At 41.3% G+C, this 18,850-nt stretch overlaps 1 protein-coding gene across 1 annotated transcript in view; it reads left to right on the top strand.

The window, feature by feature from the left end:
* Positions 1–18,850, top strand: part of PDE11A (phosphodiesterase 11A) — a 425,341-nt gene that overhangs the window by 202,943 nt on the left and 203,548 nt on the right. The window contains exon 6 of the mRNA XM_055398553.2: positions 6,096–6,228. Coding sequence (XP_055254528.1) covers positions 6,096–6,228 — 133 coding nt within the window. The remainder of the gene's footprint in view (positions 1–6,095; positions 6,229–18,850) is intronic.

The raw sequence follows: 18,850 nt of genomic DNA, 5'->3' as shown, positions 1-18,850 counted from the left end.
TGAATGTGTAGGGAACTTAGGACTCAATGGGCTGCTGACATGTGTGTGGGAACCATAAGTATAAATGTGGTTGTGTTTGTGCATGGAACCACACAATATAGAGGCTGGCCTCTTCTATTAGAGCCTTATTCATCACTTCTACCATTTAGTCATAGAGTGCCTGATGAACTCTGGACAGAGGTTCGTGACATTGTACAGGAGACAGGGACCAAGACCATCCCCATGGAAAAGAAATGCAAAAAAGCAAAATGTCTGTCTGAGGAGGCCTTACAAATAGCTGTGAAAAGAAGAGAAGCGAAAAGCAAAGGAGAAAAGGAAAGATATATCTGAATGCAGAGTTCCAAAGAATAGCTACGAGAGATAAGAAAGCCTTCCTAAGTGATCAATGCAAAGAAATAGAGGAAAACAGCAGAATAGGAAAAACAAGAGATCTCTTCAAGAAAATTAGAGATACCAAGGGAACATTTCATGCAAAGATGGGCTCGATAAAGGACAGAAATGGTATGGACCTAACAGAAGCAGAAGATATTAAGAAGAGGTGGCAAGAATACACAGAAGAACTGTACAAAAATGATCTTCACGACGAAGATAATCACAATGGCGTGATCACTCACCTGGAACCAGACATCTTGGAATGTGAAGTCAAGTGGGCCTTAGAGAGCATCACTACGAACAAAGCTAGTGGAGGTGATGGAATTCCAGTTGAGCTATTTCAAATCCTGAAAGATGATGCTGTGAATGTGCTGCACTCAATATGCCAGCAAATTTGGAAAACTCAGCAGTGGCCACAGGACTGGAAAAGGTCAGTTTTCATTCCAATCCCAAAGAAAGGGAATGCCAAAGAATGCTCAAACTACTGCACAATTGCACTCATCTCACACGCTAGTAAAGTCATGCTCAAAATTCTCTAAGCCAGGCTTCAGCAATATGTGACCCGTGAACTTCCAGATGTTCAAGCAGGTTTTAGAAAAGGCAGAGGCACCAGAGATCAAATTGCAAACATCCTCTGGATCATGGAGAAAGCAAGAGAGTTCCAGAAAAACATATTTCTGCTTCATTGACTATGCCAAAGCCTTTGACTGTGTGGATCACAATAAACTGTGGAAAATTCTGAAAAAGATGGGAATACCAGACCACCTGACCTGCCTCTTGAGAAACCTGTATGCAGGTCAGGAAGCAACAGTTAGAACTGGACATGGAACAACAGACTGGTTCCAAATAGGAAAAGGAGTACGTCAAGGTTGTATATTGTCACCCTGCTTATTTAACTTCTATGCAGAGTACATCATGAGGAACGCTGGGCTGGAAGAAGCACAAGCTGGAATCAAGATTGCCGGGAGAAATATCAATAACCTCAGATATGCAGATGACACTACCCTTATGGCAGAAAGTGAAGAGGAACTCAAAGGCCTCTTGATGAAAGTGAAAGAGGAGAGTGAAAAGTTTGGCTCTAAGCTCAACATTCAGAAAACGAAGATCATGGCATGTGGTCCCATCACTTCATGGGAAATAGATGGGGAAACAGTAGAAACAGTGTCAGACTTTATTTTTTTGGGCTCCAAAATCACTGCAGATGCTGATTGCAGCCATGAAATTAAAAGACGCTTACTCCTTGGAAGGAAAGTTATGACCAACCTAGATAGCATTTTAAAAAGCAGAGACATTACTTTGCCAACCAAGGTCCGTCTAGTCAAGGCTATGGTTTTTCCCGTGGTCATGAATGGATTTGAGAGTTGGATTGTGAAGAAAGCTGATCGCCGAAGAATTGATGCTTTTGAACTGTGGTGTTGGAGAAGACTCTTGAGAGTCCCTTGGACTGCAAGGAGATCCAACCAGTCCATTCTAAAGGAGATCAATCCTGGGTATTCATTGGAGGGACTGATGCTAGAGCTGAAACTCCAATACTTTGGCCACCTCATGCGACGGGTTGACTCACTGGAAAAGAGTCTGACGCTGGGAAGGATTGGGGGTGGGAGGAGACGGGGACGACAGAGAATGAGATGGCTGGATGGCATCACTGACTTGATGGACATGAGTTAGAGTGAACCCCGGGAGTTGGTGATGGACAGGGAGGCCTGGCGTGCTGTGATTCATGGGGTCGCAAAGAGTCGGACACGACTGAGCAACTGAACTGAACTGATTGATTATACCAGTACAGAAAACCTCACACTTCTAAAGCTTTAGTCCTGTTATGGTTTTGTCTGAATTGCTTTTACCTTCTTTCTCTGCCAGATGACTCTTAACTTATCCTCCTTATAAGATCAGCTTATACCAAGTTCCTTTGTGAAGTAGTTCCCAGATATCATTCCCAGCCTAGACAGAACTGATCCTTCTTTACTCTGTTCCCATAATGTCTTTACATCTTCATTTAGGGCATCACAGTCCATTGTCATTGCTTGTGAGCTTCCTGAAGGTGGGGGCTTTTTAGCTTCTCTTTATATCTCATTCTGTACAGGTGGGGGCGGGGGTGTTGAGGAGACCATGTGTATATGGATGGGTTCCCATGTATCAATTCCCCTTTGTCAGAATAAAAGAAAAGACCCTTATAGATCACTTCACCCAAGATTCACCTATGACTTTCCAGCATTTTGCAGCAGCCCAACTAATGGTCATTCTTGAAAGAGTGAAGTACTGGGAGTCTCTAGGAAAGACAAGTCTCATCACTTCATGGCTAATAGAAGGGGGAAAAGTTGAAACTGTCAGATTTTCATTTCTTGGACTCCAAAATCACTGTGGACAGTGACTGAAGCCATGAAATTAAAAGACGCTTGCTCTTTGGAAGAAAAGCTATGACAAACCTAGACAGTGTATTAAAAAGCAGAGACATTACTTTGCTGATAAAGGTCCATCTAGTCCAAGCTGTGGTTTTTCCAGTAGTCATGTATGGATGTGAGAGTTGGATTGTAAAGAAAGCTGAGCACTAAAGAATTGATGCCTTTGAATTGTGCTGCAGAAGACTCTTGAGAGTCTCTTGGACTGCAGGGAGATCAAACCAGTCAATCCTAAAGGAAATCAGTCTCTCTGATCTTGAGAACAAAACCATCAATACATACACAGTCTAATGATTAACATTATTTTATTCAGATATGTTGTCTTCTAATTTAGAGACTCATTTTGAGAATTAATTCCAAAAAATAGTCTTATATTTATTTTCATACAGTTTTCTATGTTTGAACCTTTAGTTGAGAGAGGTTTTTCAGACAATTAAACATGGTGAGTTTCCACATGGTGAGTTTCCTCGTCCTGAGTTTCCTCGTCCTGGGGTATTTTATTTGTCTGATTATTTTACTCGTATCGATTTCTCTCCTATGCTGCTTGGCACCTTGTCGACCCTAATGTTTATATTTACTCACTGGGCCTCATTTCAGGGACAGCCACATTTCAGGAATTATGTGTTTTGTGCAATAGGACAATTCTCTTTTATCCCCCCATGGTCAGTATGGCTCATGAAGTTCTCTTTGAGTCAGTGTGAGTCTCACACTTGGATTCAAGATACCACTGAGGAAGAGGAATCAAACTGTAGCTCTTTACAGGAAACTCACTTAAAAACCCAAGCTTCCTATGCGCCTGGTCCTAGAAAAATTCAAACTAAAGGATTTCTTTACTATTTTCTTGTTACTTTAAACTAATCTTGATCTTAACTCTAATTTAAAGAGTTAAAATAACCTGACTGGTTATTTTGCAGTTATGCATATGGCAACTGAGATCCACTGAGCTAACACTGTCTCATCTGCACACACAGCCTATGGAGGAATCAAATTTTTGATGTGTTTCCAAACTGCAGTGAATCTCCTTAGATTGATTGTGAAAGTGTTAGTGACTTAGTCATGTCCAACTGTTTGTGACCCACCAGGCTCCTCTGTCCATGGAATTCTCTAGACAAGAATATTGGAGTGGGTTGCCATGTCCTTCTCAAGGGTATCTTCCCAACACAAGGATCAAAGCCCTGTCCCTTGCACTGCTGGACTCCCTGGTGGCTCAGATGGGAAAGAATCATCCTGCAATGCAGGAGACGCACGTTTGATCCCTGGGTTGGGAAGATCCCCTGGAGAAGGAAATAGCAACCCACTCCAATATTCCTGCCTGGAGAATTTTATGGACAGAGGAGCCTGGTGAGCTACAGTCCATAGGGTTGCAAAGAGTCGGACACGACTGAGTGACCAACACTTTCACTTTCACTCTTGCATTGCAGGCAGATTCTTTACCATCTGAACCATCAGGGAAGCCCTTAGATTGATTATGGCCCCAATTGACCTTCCTCAGTTCTCAGATCCCTGCTTAGCCTCCCCCAACCCCTGCATATCTTTCTCGTTTCCTTCCCTAGCTCATCCCCAGGGTGCCACCACAGCTCTTCTCACCACACTGTAGGTCAGCACTTTCTACACTGCTTCATCACAGAAGATGTAAAAAAAAAAATATGGGACACAAGCAGCGCAGAATGTATCAACTGATCGATGAATCTCTGCAAGAAATGATCAGCATTCAATCACATCCTTTTATAAACTGACAAATGACTTCATTAGATTGGATCCTTATATCAGGTGCATTTTCATGTTTCTTCCTGTATTCTGCTTTCATTGCAGCACAATGTGAAATTTCACTTCTCATGGGCATAGTAAACAGAAAATAAAACATGGACTTTTTTTGTTGTTCTTTTGCTTGTTTGAGAAAATAAAGAGCTTGTCTCCTCTTTGAAGTCCTCAGTCTTTTTACTTCTTTGATTTAGCCACCACCAGAGAAATTCATCTCTGCTTTTTATTAATGCCTTCATTTTCAGCCGGAGATCCGTAAGGAATAAGTTTATGTACAAGTAACGTTTAATATGCAATAAGGACTGAATAACAAGCATCACAAATCCATGTTGAACTTATCAGACTCAGACCAATGAGTCATCATTACAGATGAGATGTATTAATGGTGGTAAATAATGTCTGTGCTTCCCTCTCATTCATGTATCCAGTGGCCTCTCCATGCCAGTTTCTGGCATTCCCAATACAGCACAAATTCCACACAGACACATTATTGCATAATAACGATGACTATGTACAGAATTTAGTGTTTTTCTTATGTACACTGCAGCTTAGATTAAAAAGTCAGTAAGTTATTATTCTTACTATAGTACACTCATTAACATCTTCAGGAACCCAGGGTTCCACAGAATGTGGCTTGAAAAGCTTTGCCCTGTACACTTACATTCATTTACGTAATTTCAATTATTACTGGCCAAGCCATAAACCTAACACCCTCCAGGAAATCTTCCTCGATGTTGCTAATTTGAACAGTACTCCAGTTTGCATTTCTGCAGCTCCTGGCAGTGCTCAGTGGGTACAGGAGGAAGAAATGATGGAAGGGAGGGATTAAGTTGGGAATCTTACTAATTCTTACAGCATTTATGTAAATTTGACCTTTGTAGTGAAAGGGGCACTGGGGAAAGTTAACAAAATCATTTAACATAAAATTCCTTGTTAAAATCATACATGGATATATTTTAAATTATTAAGGTCAAGGGTAGAGTTAAAACGTAAGATTTTGTAAGTAGGAAATGTATTTTTGTTAAGAAATATACTCTGAAACTACAAAAAATGGTTACAGAACATTAAGATGGAGTCTAGACATGCTCTTTTGCTACACTTAAACTTTTGTAAATTTTCAATTTATTTCTGAATTCTTCCTCACTCTTGGGTTTCATTTGCCCTAGTATCAAGCATCTAGTCTGCTCTGTTAAGAGGTGTGGGCTTAGGAGGGTGAGTGTAATTTATTATGCCATGGCATTGGCATCTTATTGTCAGTTTTGGTCATTTCCGGATTATCTGTTCTACCTCTGCCTGCTTTGGGGACTAAATAAAACCCAGAGTTTCTCTGGATCTTAAAGAATCTATAATTTCTACCCATAGAGCTGATTATTTTACAAGATAGCAGGTAAATCATTTTGACGTAGCTGCTGCTAATTACCTTGCTATTGTTCTGTGACTAAGGTCACATACCCCTTCTTAATGAGGATGGATAGTCCTGCCATGGGAGTACTTTTACAGGTTAGCTTTCAGGTAAACTGATGTGTTTCTCTTTTCTTTCCGCCTGCCTTGGTGTTCTGATAGTTTCAAAGAAAGCATGGAGAAATCATCGTACTCTGACTGGCTCATAAATAACAGTGTTGCCGAGCTGGTGGCTTCCACGGGCCTTCCGGTGAACATCAGTGACGCCTACCAGGATCCCCGCTTTGATGCCGAGGTAAGAGGAGGCCTCTGGTTGCAGTTTTAAGGTTCCCTTGTCACCCTGTGGATGCATTGCTGGCCGGAGCCCCAAAGGAACATCATACAAATCCGCAGCAACTCCTGAGTTGACTGGCAGTTCTTCTGAATCTTTCCCCTGTAATCTGACTTTCCGTGTTGCCTACTGCTGACTGACAGACTTCCCTCATGGCTCAATTGGTAAAGAATCCCCCTGCAATGCAGGAGACCCTGGTTCGATTCCTGGGTGGGGAAGATCCGCTGGAGAAGGGATAGGATACCCTCTCCAGTATTCTTGGACTTCCCTTGTGGCTCAGCTGGTAAAGAATCCACCTGCAATGCGGGAGACCTGGGTTCGATCCTGGGTTGGGAAGATCTCCTGGAGAAGGGAAAGGCACTCTAGTATTCTGGTCTGGAGAATTCCATGGGCTGTAAAGTCAATGGGGTTGCAAAGAGTCGGACACAACTGAGTATAAATGCTGTGTCTGACGGGAAATCTTCCTCTCTTTACCCTGATTTGTGGCAAAATGGCTATATAGTGTCACTGCATATATTTGACCCTGCCACTTACATTGTTCCATTTTACACACCTCTGAACTTTGTATAACTGAATCATACTGAATGTATTCTTCTGCGTCTTGCTTTTTCATGCAGTGTATGTTCCTGGGTCACATGCGTGTCTAATTCATTCATTTATTTTCACTGCTGCAAAGTATTCCATTGTATGAATCAGCATCATTTTTTAAATCCATTATGGTGTTGATGGACATTAGGATTCAGTGTTTCACTGTTACACACATAACTGCAAAGACACTCTTCACTCTCTAGCCTGATGCTTTTACTATGGGGAACACTTTATATTAAACGTGTAATTAAACCCATGCAATTAATACATTCAGGCACATTTTGTATTAAACATAGTTTATGTTAAACAATGAAATGGTTAGTAATAAAAATGTGTATGTAACATAATTATTTCCCAATAGATATTAGAAGAGCTATGGTATTTTAAAAGATTGCTCCCAAGAAATAGTACGTTGGCTTCTGTTACTGTTTAATGTTAATTATGTAGGCGTGCATTGTGCTGATGTGCAGAATATATTAAGACAATGTAGATTCTGGCTTGACAGAAGTTTAATTCTAAGGTAGTATAGGGTGTCATATAGATACATTTACATGAACTCATAAAGTGTCTCCACATGTGTGTGTGTGTGGTGTGTATTCAGTAAGTTAGGAGATTAAATTACTAGGTTACCAAGCTAAGGTCTGAATAGTAGCAGGAGCGTTATGGTGGCAAGGGCGATGAGATATGTGTTTCAGGCAAGGCTGAAAGCATGAGAAGTCTGGGGACAGAGATGAGTGAACTTTGCTAGAGGGCCGGGTAGATGAGGCGGGAGAAGAAAGCAGGGGCCAGATCATCCAGAGGCTTTGAAAGACGTGTTAAGAAGTTTGAGTATTTATCATGGGCAAGGGGGAATCAGTGGTTAAGTTATCAATGAGGGAGAAGAAGGAGTTATACTTTAGAAAGATCACACTGGCTGCAGAACCGAGACTAGATCAGTAATGATAACTGAGCATTTAATTGGAAGTGAGATTTAGTCCTGGTTTCTCAGACTCTAAAGCCCAGCCTCTGAATCCTGCCCTGTGCTGTCTCCAGTGTCTGGGGTGGGATGCAACAATGGTGGGGAGGTTGGAATCCAGGTCAAATTGATAACTTCATTCAGATCTTTGCAAATTTCTTCATGGGCTTCCCAGGTGGCACAGTGGTAAAGAATCCACCTACCAATGCAGGAGCAGCAGATGTGGGTTCGATCCCTGGTAACCCACTCCAGTCTTTTTGCCTGGGAAATCCCATGGACAGAGAAGCCTGGCAGGCTACAGTATATGGGGTCACAAAGAGTCAGACACGACTGAGCGACTGAACATGGCATGGAAAGTTTAAATTCCTGAAATTTACGTTTCTGCAGCTGCCTAGAGTTCTCTTCCCCCAGGTCACATCTTCTATGTATTTTCTATTTATTCTCCAGCATCTTGCTGAGATGCCTGTATCTTGGACATCCTTTCACGAGCTCCCTGTCTGGGTTGGGTGTCTCCAGTGTGCTCCCTTAGCTACCCCAATGCTAACCACCCTCTGGCTATCGTCAGTTTCTGATATATTATTTCTAAGCTTTGAGGTACCTTCCTTGGGAAAGTAGACAGTCCTGAACTACTTTAGTTCTCCTCCTATAAAGTAAAACACCACCAATCTTGGTTCTGTGACTAGCAGAGCAGAAATGATTTATAGGTGTCAATATATGTATTAGCATTATTATTGGGTTAGGAATTATGTTATAAAGTTTCGCCTTTTGCTATGCTTCTTTCTTTCTTGATTTCAGAATGCTGAACAACAGATTTGTAAACACACAGTTTTATGAAGAAATGATGTCAGTATTCTATTATTAACATCAGTAGTACTGAACAAATTGAAAGGCTCATTACAGTATCGTTAATTGCCCATTCATTGTTACAAAGTCAACATATTATATTAGATAGTTAAGAGATGATGGTCGATTCTTACCCCAAATTATAGTGCAAATTTGATATGGATTGCTATTATTCTGCTCTTAGCTTTGGACCAAAAGTCAAATTCTGAGGAAGCAAAAAGAGTCAACATATTTACACCGTTTTAAAAGTTGGTTCATAAGACATATGCAAAAGTATAATAAAACATGATGAGGTTTCCCAATAAAACATGATAGAGTAAATGCCCACTACCCACTTTAAGAGACAGAACTCAATCATTACTTCTGAATCCTTGTATTGATCTTCCTTAATTCAGTCTCCTTTATTTCCCACACAGAAGTAAACCATTATCCTAATTTGAATTTAGCAATTTTTTGCTTTTATATATAGTTTCATTGGAGCTTCCCAGGGGCTTAGTGATAAAAATCTGCCTGCCAATGCAGGAGACATGAGTTCGATCTGTGGATCGGGAAGATCCCCTGGAGAAGGAAATGGCAACCCACTCCAGTATTCTTGCCTGGGAAATCCCATGGACAGAGGAGCTTGGCAGGTACAGTCCATGGGGTTGCAAAAGAGTTGGACACGACTTAGCAACTAAACAACAATAGCTTCTTCACGTAGGTTTGAATCCCTGCCAAATATATTACATTTTTTACATATTACACGTTTTGCACATCTCTGAACTTTATATGAATTGAATTATGCTGTATGTCTTCTTCTATGGCTTGCTTTTTCAAATTCAGTATAAATTCCTGAATCAAGAGCACTTGTAATTTGTTCATTTATTTTCAATGCTCGTAAGTATTCCACTGTATGAATGTGTCACTTCATCCACTATAGTGATGATGGACATTTGCATGATGTTCCATGCATAACTACATTCTTGGTCATTCCTGTCCGTACCTCCAAGTACACATGTGCAAGAGCTCTTCTAGCTTCTGTACTTAGGAGAGTGACCTGCTCAGTCACAGGCTACAGGTATCTTCACCTTTAACAGGAGAATAAAGAGTTCTTGCCCAATCATTGCCCTTTTTCCTTATGAAAAACAGCATATGTAGCAAAAAACAAGTAGTATCTCAAGAATACTTCTTGCTAATATAATACATTGAGCCTGAGTATCCCATATCCTTATGTCTACAGGCAGACTACCACATCTCTTCCTGATGAGTTATTTACAGTCAATTTACATTTTCCTCCACACTTACAGTACATTCCAATATAAGACAGCCTGCTCACTCATTTACAAAAAAGAACAATTTGGGCTTTTGAGCAGAAATGCAACAGTTAGTTCTATGGGATTGAACATAAAAATTTCATGCTCTGATTCAGTAGTTAGAGGCAATGATGTCTGAAGACAGTAAACTGTGGTAGGTTAAGCAGTGACCATTTTGTGAAATCACTTTCTTCCCTATGATAAAATAAAGCAAGTACCTAGACCACCGTTATTTCTTGGCCTTCCCCCTAAAATGCTCTCTATCTGCCACACAACAAATACCAATTTTAAATGAAAATCTGGCAATATATCATGATTTCTACATGTTCTCTTTGAGTGGTGCTGAAATTTGAAATTTCCTTATATTTCCTTTCTCATGTGGAGGAGGAAAATTGGAAAAGAATTAATCAATGCAGGTAGAGATGAAAGAGAGTGCAAATTCTGTCTAAACAGATTTGTCCTACAAATGTATGTGTGTTATGGTGTGGGTATTTTGTATCATACCAGGAAAAGAAAATTATTTATCTGCTTAGGCTTCCTCCCTTTTCAAGAATATTTTGCTTCACTGATGGGTGTCAACTGCTTGTGTTAATGATGAGTGAAACAGACTCCAGACTGAGCCACAGTGCTTTCCCCCGAGAGGCTAAGAGGCATGAACCTTCTCCTTTCAAAGCCTGATGTAAGATGGTATAGATCATAACATAAAGACCATCAATTCAGATAAGTTCTTTCGTTAACATAGTACTTTCCTCAAGGTAAAAAAATACTAAGGCAAAATGGAATTGTTTCACCCTTTCATTAAAGGCATGTATGGATGTGAGAGTTGGACTGTGAAGAAAGCTGATCGCCGAAGAATTGATGCTTTTGAACTGTGGTGCTGGAGAAGACTCTTGAGAGTCCCTTGGACTGCAAGGAGATCCAACCAGTCCATTCTAGAGGAGATCAATCCTGGGTGTTAATTGGAAGGACTTATGCTAAAGCTGAAACTCCAATACTTTGGCCACCTCATGCGACGAGTTGACTCACTGGAAAAGACTCTGATGCTGGGAGGGATTGGGGGCGGGAGGAGACGGGGACGACAGAGAATGAGGTGGCTGGATGGCATCACCGACTCGATGGACATGAGTTTGAGTGAACTCCTGGAGTTGGTGTTGGACAGGGAGGCCTGGCGTGCTGTGGTTCTTGGGGTAGCGGAGAGTCGGACATGACTGAGCAACTGAACTGAACTGAACTGAACTGAATTCTAGGATTATCTTAGAGGTAGAGGGTACCTTTTAGAACTGTGCTGTCTTCTTGCAGAGGTTTGAGACCTCTCTTAAGTCTGGTACACGGCTCCATAGTTTTTCCCAGTAATTACAATAAATCTGTTTATCAGTGGTAGAAAGGAAATCATTTTTAAAATATAGGATTCGTGGATTATCTCCAGTAGGTATCTCCATTGGAGAAAGTGTGTGCTTTTATATTCTCTACATTACTGACTTCCCCAAATAATTTGAAACTGGTTAACAAAAATGATAATTTGCAGAGAAGTTTTATGGGGAATCCTTTTCAAAGCATTTCCTATTTTTTCTTACAGCTTTTCTCAACATAAGTCTATTCTGAGCACTGGTATCCTTCATACGTTTCTCAGTGGCTCACTGGGTAATCCTGGCCATTTGAATTCTCTTCACTGAACATGAATAAGGACCCCAATCAGTAGTAGTGAACTGGAATAGAGCTATCCCCTAGTGGATTGGCCTTATTTCTGGGGTTTCATACTGTAGATGCATCAACTTGCAGTTAATATGGATATTAGAGATTTCCTTATGAGAAGCAGAGGCTCAGAAAGCTGAAGTGACTTGCCTAAGGCCACACAGCTTCCTTGAGACAGGGCACAGAACAGCCTATGGACCATCTGGTACCTAGTTCACTCCTTTCTCCCTAAGTGGCCTCTCAGGGGGACCATCTACTCAGGGGCTGCCTGGAATACAGGGTCACCATTCTGTCTTTTCTCTCTCCACAGAGATGTGAACTTGTGGCCAGCAGACGAACATTTTTGTCCTATCTGCCCCAGTCACCAGTTGGGTAGTCTTAGGCATACATATTGTAGCATATAAAATTCTGTATAAATGTTTTGCAAATCATGCTTATAGTTGTACTCCTATAACTATATAAATATTTAAATGTCAGGTAAAGATTTTAATCTGGTTGAGGACTAGGCTTTTGGTTCTGAGGGAGTGCTGGAGGCAGGTCCTTTCTCTAAATGAGAACATCTTTATACGCAACCACAGATGAGCAGATCTTAATCATGGACAAACCAACATGAATGTCCTCTTCCTCCAGAGACACAGTGGGGAAGAAGAGGAAAGTCTCTAGCTAAAGAGAGGAATAAAGCATGATTGTTCACTGGCAGTAAAGAAGAGATGGTGGCAATAATCTGATGACTTGTAGGTCTTCAAGAAAGCCAGGTCTTTACCTGCCTAGCCAGAGAAGAACAATAGCACATGTTAGCTCCAAAGATGTACAAGGCTGGACACATGTTCTATGGCCCCTGGGGGGATGTTCACCATATCCTCCCACATAGGGACCGGCCATATGTGACCCTGGCTCTTCACAAGAGTGGCCGGCCAGTTATCCAGGGGCCAGGCTACCTATGTACGTTGTTGTTGTTCAGTTACTAAGTCATGTCTGACTATTTTGTGACCCTATGATCTGTAGCCTTCCAGGCTCCTCTCTCCATGGGATTCCCCAGGCAAGAATATTGGAGTGGGTTCCTATTTCCTTCTCCAGGAGATCCTCCCAACCCAGGGAACAAACCTGCATCTCCTGCATTGCAGGCAGATTCTTTCCCGCTGAGCAACCAGGGAAGCCCACCTATGCACATAAGAGATGATCAGATTTTGGGAGCTGGCTACTGTCCAGGTCCAAGCAACCCACCAATCTTTAAAACATACAACAAAAATCCAGTGGCTAATCAGAGGATTTATTCCGTCAAGGTTTGCCTTAGGTGTGCTGTTAAAGTAGAGGCTTTATTTCTAACTTCTTTGCCTTCCCTGTGTGTGTGCTAAGTTGCTTTTGTCATGTCTGACTCTTTGCAACCCTGTTGACTGTAGCCTGCCAGGCTGCTCTGTCCATGGCATTCTCCAGGCAAGTATGCTGGAGTAGGTTGCCATGCCCTCCTCCAGGGCATCTTCCTCACCCAGGGATCGAACCCAGCTCTCCTGCTTGGCAAGTGGATTCTTCACCACTAGGGCCACTTGGGAAGCCCTCTTTGTCTTCGCTATTTTGAAATCTCAGTTGTGAAACTGTCAGTCCTCTTTTTGATGGAATCTACAAAGGGATGTCGTTAATATGATGGAAACCTCCTCCCAGGTGCTGTCAGGCGCTTGCTGTGAGAGCTGAGGGGCAAGTAGTCATCACTGGCCACCTGCTGCGTGTTCTCTTTGTGACTGCTTTAAATCTTTAATTGGGTTCCCTCCTTGTGGTGAACAGAGCGGCTTAGCCAGCGAGGCACAGTGATTACTTGCCTTCTGCCTGGCTGTTTGCGTTGACTCCTAAGAGTGGTGCCTGCTGGGCTTGATAGCATGCTTGTTTTTAAGGCCAAACTCTTTGATTTATGTGTGGAAAATTATGACAGAATGGTTATATAAGATAGTTACTAAGCCAGAATCAAATTTCTGGCATTTAAATTCTGTAGTCTTATGAAGATTACTGTATGTTTGTTCTATTACAAGGTTCTGCAATTCTCAAAAAGAAAAACAGAGACAACCTATTAAATATAACTGATTATACTTACTTATAGTGACTCAAGAAACACTCATTTTCATGGGTTATTATGGTAGTGCATTTTGTAGTCTAATCAGTCATTTGCTCCACGGTGGAGGTATCCATGCTTGGCTTCTAAAGACATTGACAGGAATATCATGTATGTTAATTTTCTTTTGCTGTGTAACAAATGACTAGAAATGTAGAAGCTTAAGGCAAACATCTGTTTATTATCTCACGGTTTCTGGCATGGCATCGTTGGTTTCTCTGCTAGGGTCTCATGGGGTGGAAAGCAGGAGCTAGCCAGGTGGCATTCTTACTTGGTCTTGGCATTCTTTTCAAAGCCTGTTCAGGTTGTTGGCAGAATTGAGTTCCTTACAGTTGCAGACTGAGGTTCCCATTTTCTTACTGACTGCTGGCCAAAAGTCTCTCATAGCTCCTTGAGCTTGCCCTCAGGTACAAGCCACATGGCCCTCTCACAACGTGGCAGCTTACTTCTTCAAAGCCAAGAGGAGGAATGCCATTTGGCTGTCACAAAGGCTCACATAATGCCAGGAGTGACTTATGTACTCACAGAGATAGCTATGCCGTCACCTTTGCCTTATAACATGACCTAATCCAGGAACTGACAGTCCAGTCATATTCATAGGCCCTGCCCACCCATACTTGAGGAACGGGGATTACACCAGATCTGCCCAAAATGGAGAGTGGGCACGTGTGAATCTTAGCAGCCGCCTTTAGAATCCTGCCTACCACAGCATAGTAAAGACTACACTTGCGTCTATACAAAGTATCCCATGAAATAATCTGTATGTCCTGATATGAAAAAGTGTCCACAAGAATAAAAGCAAACATAGAGAAGCAAGTTTAGAATAATGTTTGAAAGTATATACAGAATAATATATGTGGGTGTGTGTATATACACACACACACATATTTTTCTAAAAGACACCTTAAACTTAACATGTCCAAAACAGAGCTCACCATCTTTTTTCTGCCAAGCTTGCTTTTCTGTTTCCCTGTCTTTATCAAGGCAACTCAGTCCTTCCTGGTGCTTGTGCCAAAAGTGTTATAGGCATGGTTCTCGTGTGCTGCACGTCTACCTCGTTCAGTTCAGTCGCTCGGTTGTGTCTGACTCTTTGCAACCCCATGAATCTACCTCATTAGGAAGTGCAATTGGCTCTACCTGTAGAATTTATCCAAAGTCTGACCACTTCTCAACACTCAGCTGCTACCACCCAGATCCGGGCCACCATCATCTCTGGCCTATTTCATGGATATAACTTCATAATCTACTGCTTGGCTTCCACTCTTTCCCTCCACACCCTGTTCTTAATACATTAGCCAGAGGTTTAAAGTTTTTAAGTATTTTGTATCACAACTCTGCTCACAAACTCTTCACGGTCTCGTTTCACTAGAGTAAAATCCAAATCCACAATTCTTTCAGAGCCGTACAATGCCTTACACAACGTGTTGCTTCACTGTCTATCCCCAGACCTCATTCACACTTCCCCAGCCACACTGGTCTCCTTGTTATTCCTAGAACATGCCACTCACACAGTTACCTCAGGGCTTTCGTACTGAAATACTCTTCCTTCAATATCTGCACGGATCACATCCTTAGTTTTTATGGTCATTACTCAAATATTATCTGTTAGTAAGGTCTGGCACCCTTGGATTTCTAATCCCTTTTATCCTGCTCTACTTTTCCCCCATAATTTTATGTATATGTCACATATAATTTATGTATATGTTTTTTGTATTGTTTACCATCTGTCTTCTCTCACTGGAATGTGAGCTCAAGAAAGGTAAGAATTTTGTTGGTTTTACTCACTGATGTATCCCTAAAAACTAATAGGCATTACTGTTGAATATTGTTCAGTATTGTTGAACATATTATCTGTTATTTATTAATAATTATGTATTATTGAATATGTTATAAATAGATATGTAACATATTAGATATTTTCAGGAAAAGATCCAGAAGAACTTATCCCAAATAGTTAATAGTTGCCATTTCTAGAGATGGCAAGATTATGGCTTTTGATTTCAACTTAAAGATTTCACAAATGTATATATTATTTTTATAATCATGAAAATTATAAAGATGTTTAAAAGTGTTAGACCTTTTATATCTTTTGTGAAATTATATTTTATCAGGCTATTATGAGCCTTCTAAAAACTATAAACTGCCACTCAAAACCAGAATTTAGATAATGCAAGATCTAAGTGCACTAACTTGCCTTGCTGTATCTTTGAGGCATTCAGATGGATTATTTTCTATTGCCCTTGCCAGCACAGACTTTTGGTTGAATTTTATTCTAAGATCCTTGTCTGAGACTGTCCCAGCAGCATGCATATAAACCATTTGCAGATGACCTGCCCTTGTATCATGTGGCTTCTTGAAGCACATTCTGTATTTATAAACACCTTCACCGTGAAATATTTATTCTGGCCTTGCCTTTAGAAGGCATTGTGCTTGTGAACTCAACTCGCAGTAATTCGTTGCACTGTAGCACATCATCTGTGCAGCTTTCTGCCCTTTTTTTTTATACTAGATCAAAAGAACACCTTAAAACAAGTACGCTAATGCACAGCCAGCTATTATTTAGTCAATATAAGGTGTACTATTCTGTTGCTTAATTTAATATTTCCCTCCATTTGTATAGTTATGGGTAAAGAGTTTTCCGAGCCATTTCATGAAGAGTTTGTTTTCTGCCTGCAACAAAAATGAACAATTGGACCCAACATTTAAACAAAAAAAAAGCGTTCAGCAAGGGGAATGGCAGAAAGTAACTAAGAAGTAGGGCAAGTCTTATGCACGGATGGTTTGGTGGTCTGTGTGTTACAGATTCAGGAGTGGTGGAAAATCCGTCAGCACCCAACTCTCCTCTGCCATGGGGAACTCATCTCCAGAGTTACACAGTTAAATCTGAGGTGTCAGGACGTTAAGTCTGGCATTCTTCAGTCTCATGCAGTTCTTCCCTGTAAAGTTCTTTCTTTCTTTCTTTCTTTTTTTTTTATTAAAGCCTGTTATAGAGAAGTCAATAGCTCTTCCCCTTGCCATGTAGCACTTAAGGATAATGGGGCTTCATGCTCTGAGATCCTTAGACTTAGAGCATTAAAGCTCCTTTCACCTGCCAGATCTCCACAGCAAAGCCCTGCTGCAGTCTGGGATGCTGAGTGCTAGCCCGGCAGGACAGCTCCTTTTTCATACTTTACAATGCCTTCTGGCCTATCAGTTATGCTTCCATTACAAAAGGAAATGTGCAGAAATGGAACCATTAAGAGACAGGGCTCTGTGAATCTGCCAAGGTGTATTTGCTCCCGGTAATCTCTCAGTTGCTGATACTTAGCGTAAACCAGTTCGAGAGCCTTTCCAGAGAATAGGGTTTGGTAGGGAAGACTGGACAATGGATACTGGATTTACAGATGACCAGGAGGGCAAGCAGAGTCAGCAGGGTTACTGAGACTTGAATAAGGTGTCCAATGGGGAAACTGTAAGTATGGGGTCCCATAGTTCTAAGTCAGATTTCAGTGCATCAGTGGTGGATATGATGCCTCTGCTTTAATCCCAAAGGTTGGTCATTTTTGAGGAGTGCTTTTTTCAGGAATTTAAGGAATCATTTGTTGGCAGTGTTCTAGAAGCCTACATGCAGATGAGATTGGCATAAAGAAATGTCCCTTTGTTTCAGGGAAGTCAGGGGACTGACTCAGAACATCTCCCTCACTTTTCCTAGAGCCAGAATTTCCCACTGGTAGATTGGCATTTGAGGGGTAAAATATTACCTTAGATTACTATTAAAGTTGCACATATCGTTCTAGGGAAAGAAAACAGATTGCACAGTAATGAATAATATTATGTTATCACCAATTCTTTTAACATTGCCTTTGAGTGCCTTTGAGAGTCTAGAAAATACGACAGTATATTTTGATGGCTCCATGAGGTAAACAGTCTTAAATTATATCCATTAACTGGAAAGACCCAGTGAGGATAGAGACTAAGCAAAATTTTTAGTATATGCATCTTTAATTGGAAAGAACTAGGCACCCCTAGATAATACATTTATTTTAATGCTGCTGCTGCTAAGTCACTTCAGTTGTGTCCGACTCTGTGCCTCCTGGAAAGGCTAGTTAGTCTCACATGGCCTAACATTTAAGATTCTAATGGTGTAAATTTTAATCTAAGAATGATGGAGCAGGGAACCTGTGGAACAATGGAGCAATTATTTCTGGAAAGGTGTTCTCTTTTACTAGTAATATTATTTTGATGACAAAACATCTTACACAGTTTGAAGCCCTTTCACACACATATTCTTATAAAATGACCTGGAAAATAAGAAAAAGCAGAAAGAAGAAATGATGAGAAGGTGCTCTAATGCCAACATCTGGAGATAACCAGTGTTAATAGTTTGGCGTGTAAGAGATAAACATTGATAACAAAATTGAGGCATAAAGAGTTTTGGGGACTTGGTCAGGATTGAGAGGCCAACAGATATTTTTGAGCTCATTGACTGATGCCATCTGCAGACTTGGGTTGCCTGATACACAGAGGTGATTCCTCCACACTTTCTTATTCCTCTTTACCCTGTCTGGCATTCATTTTTCAAGGTCTTGTGCTTCTACGGTGGGCTTCATCTCCCATCTCCTTCTCTTTCAATCCCTACAGAGGGATCCCCAGGCACTCCCAGGCCTTGCTATCTTATGTAGTCATAACAGTTCAGTTCAGTTCAGTCGCTTAGTCGTGTCCGACTCTTTGCAACCCCATGGACTGCGGCACGCCAGGGTTCCCTGTCCATCACCAACTCCCGGAGCTGTAGTCATATAAACTAACCTAAATTAGCTTAACTTTCCAGAAACAACGGCCATAGCCACAAACAGACAACCAGAGAATTGCTGTAATGATCTTAACATCAGAAAATTCAGTCTCATCACACTGTCATCCTCTTTTCTTCCCCTCTCCCGTCTTGTTGGGCTCATCAGCAAGAAAACTGTCACCACCCTCTCTTCCCTGTTCTCAGCCAGTTGGTGCTGCCCCACTTCTCTCCTTCAGCCACAGTGGAAACGACTTAGAAACATTCTCACGTTCTCAGTCTCCTCTCCCCTCCTCCTGGGCTTAGCCCATGCGGGACTCTAGCTCTGCTCACTCATTGTGGCCTCCTCT

The sequence above is a fragment of the Moschus berezovskii genome, chromosome 2, assembly GCF_049115385.1.
Source record: "Moschus berezovskii isolate FMDL1 chromosome 2, NW_MosBer_1.0, whole genome shotgun sequence".
Classification (NCBI taxonomy): Eukaryota; Metazoa; Chordata; class Mammalia; order Artiodactyla; family Moschidae; genus Moschus; species Moschus berezovskii.
The sequence above is the reverse complement of the archived record's forward strand: the minus strand, read 5'-3'. Positions and strand labels throughout refer to the sequence as shown.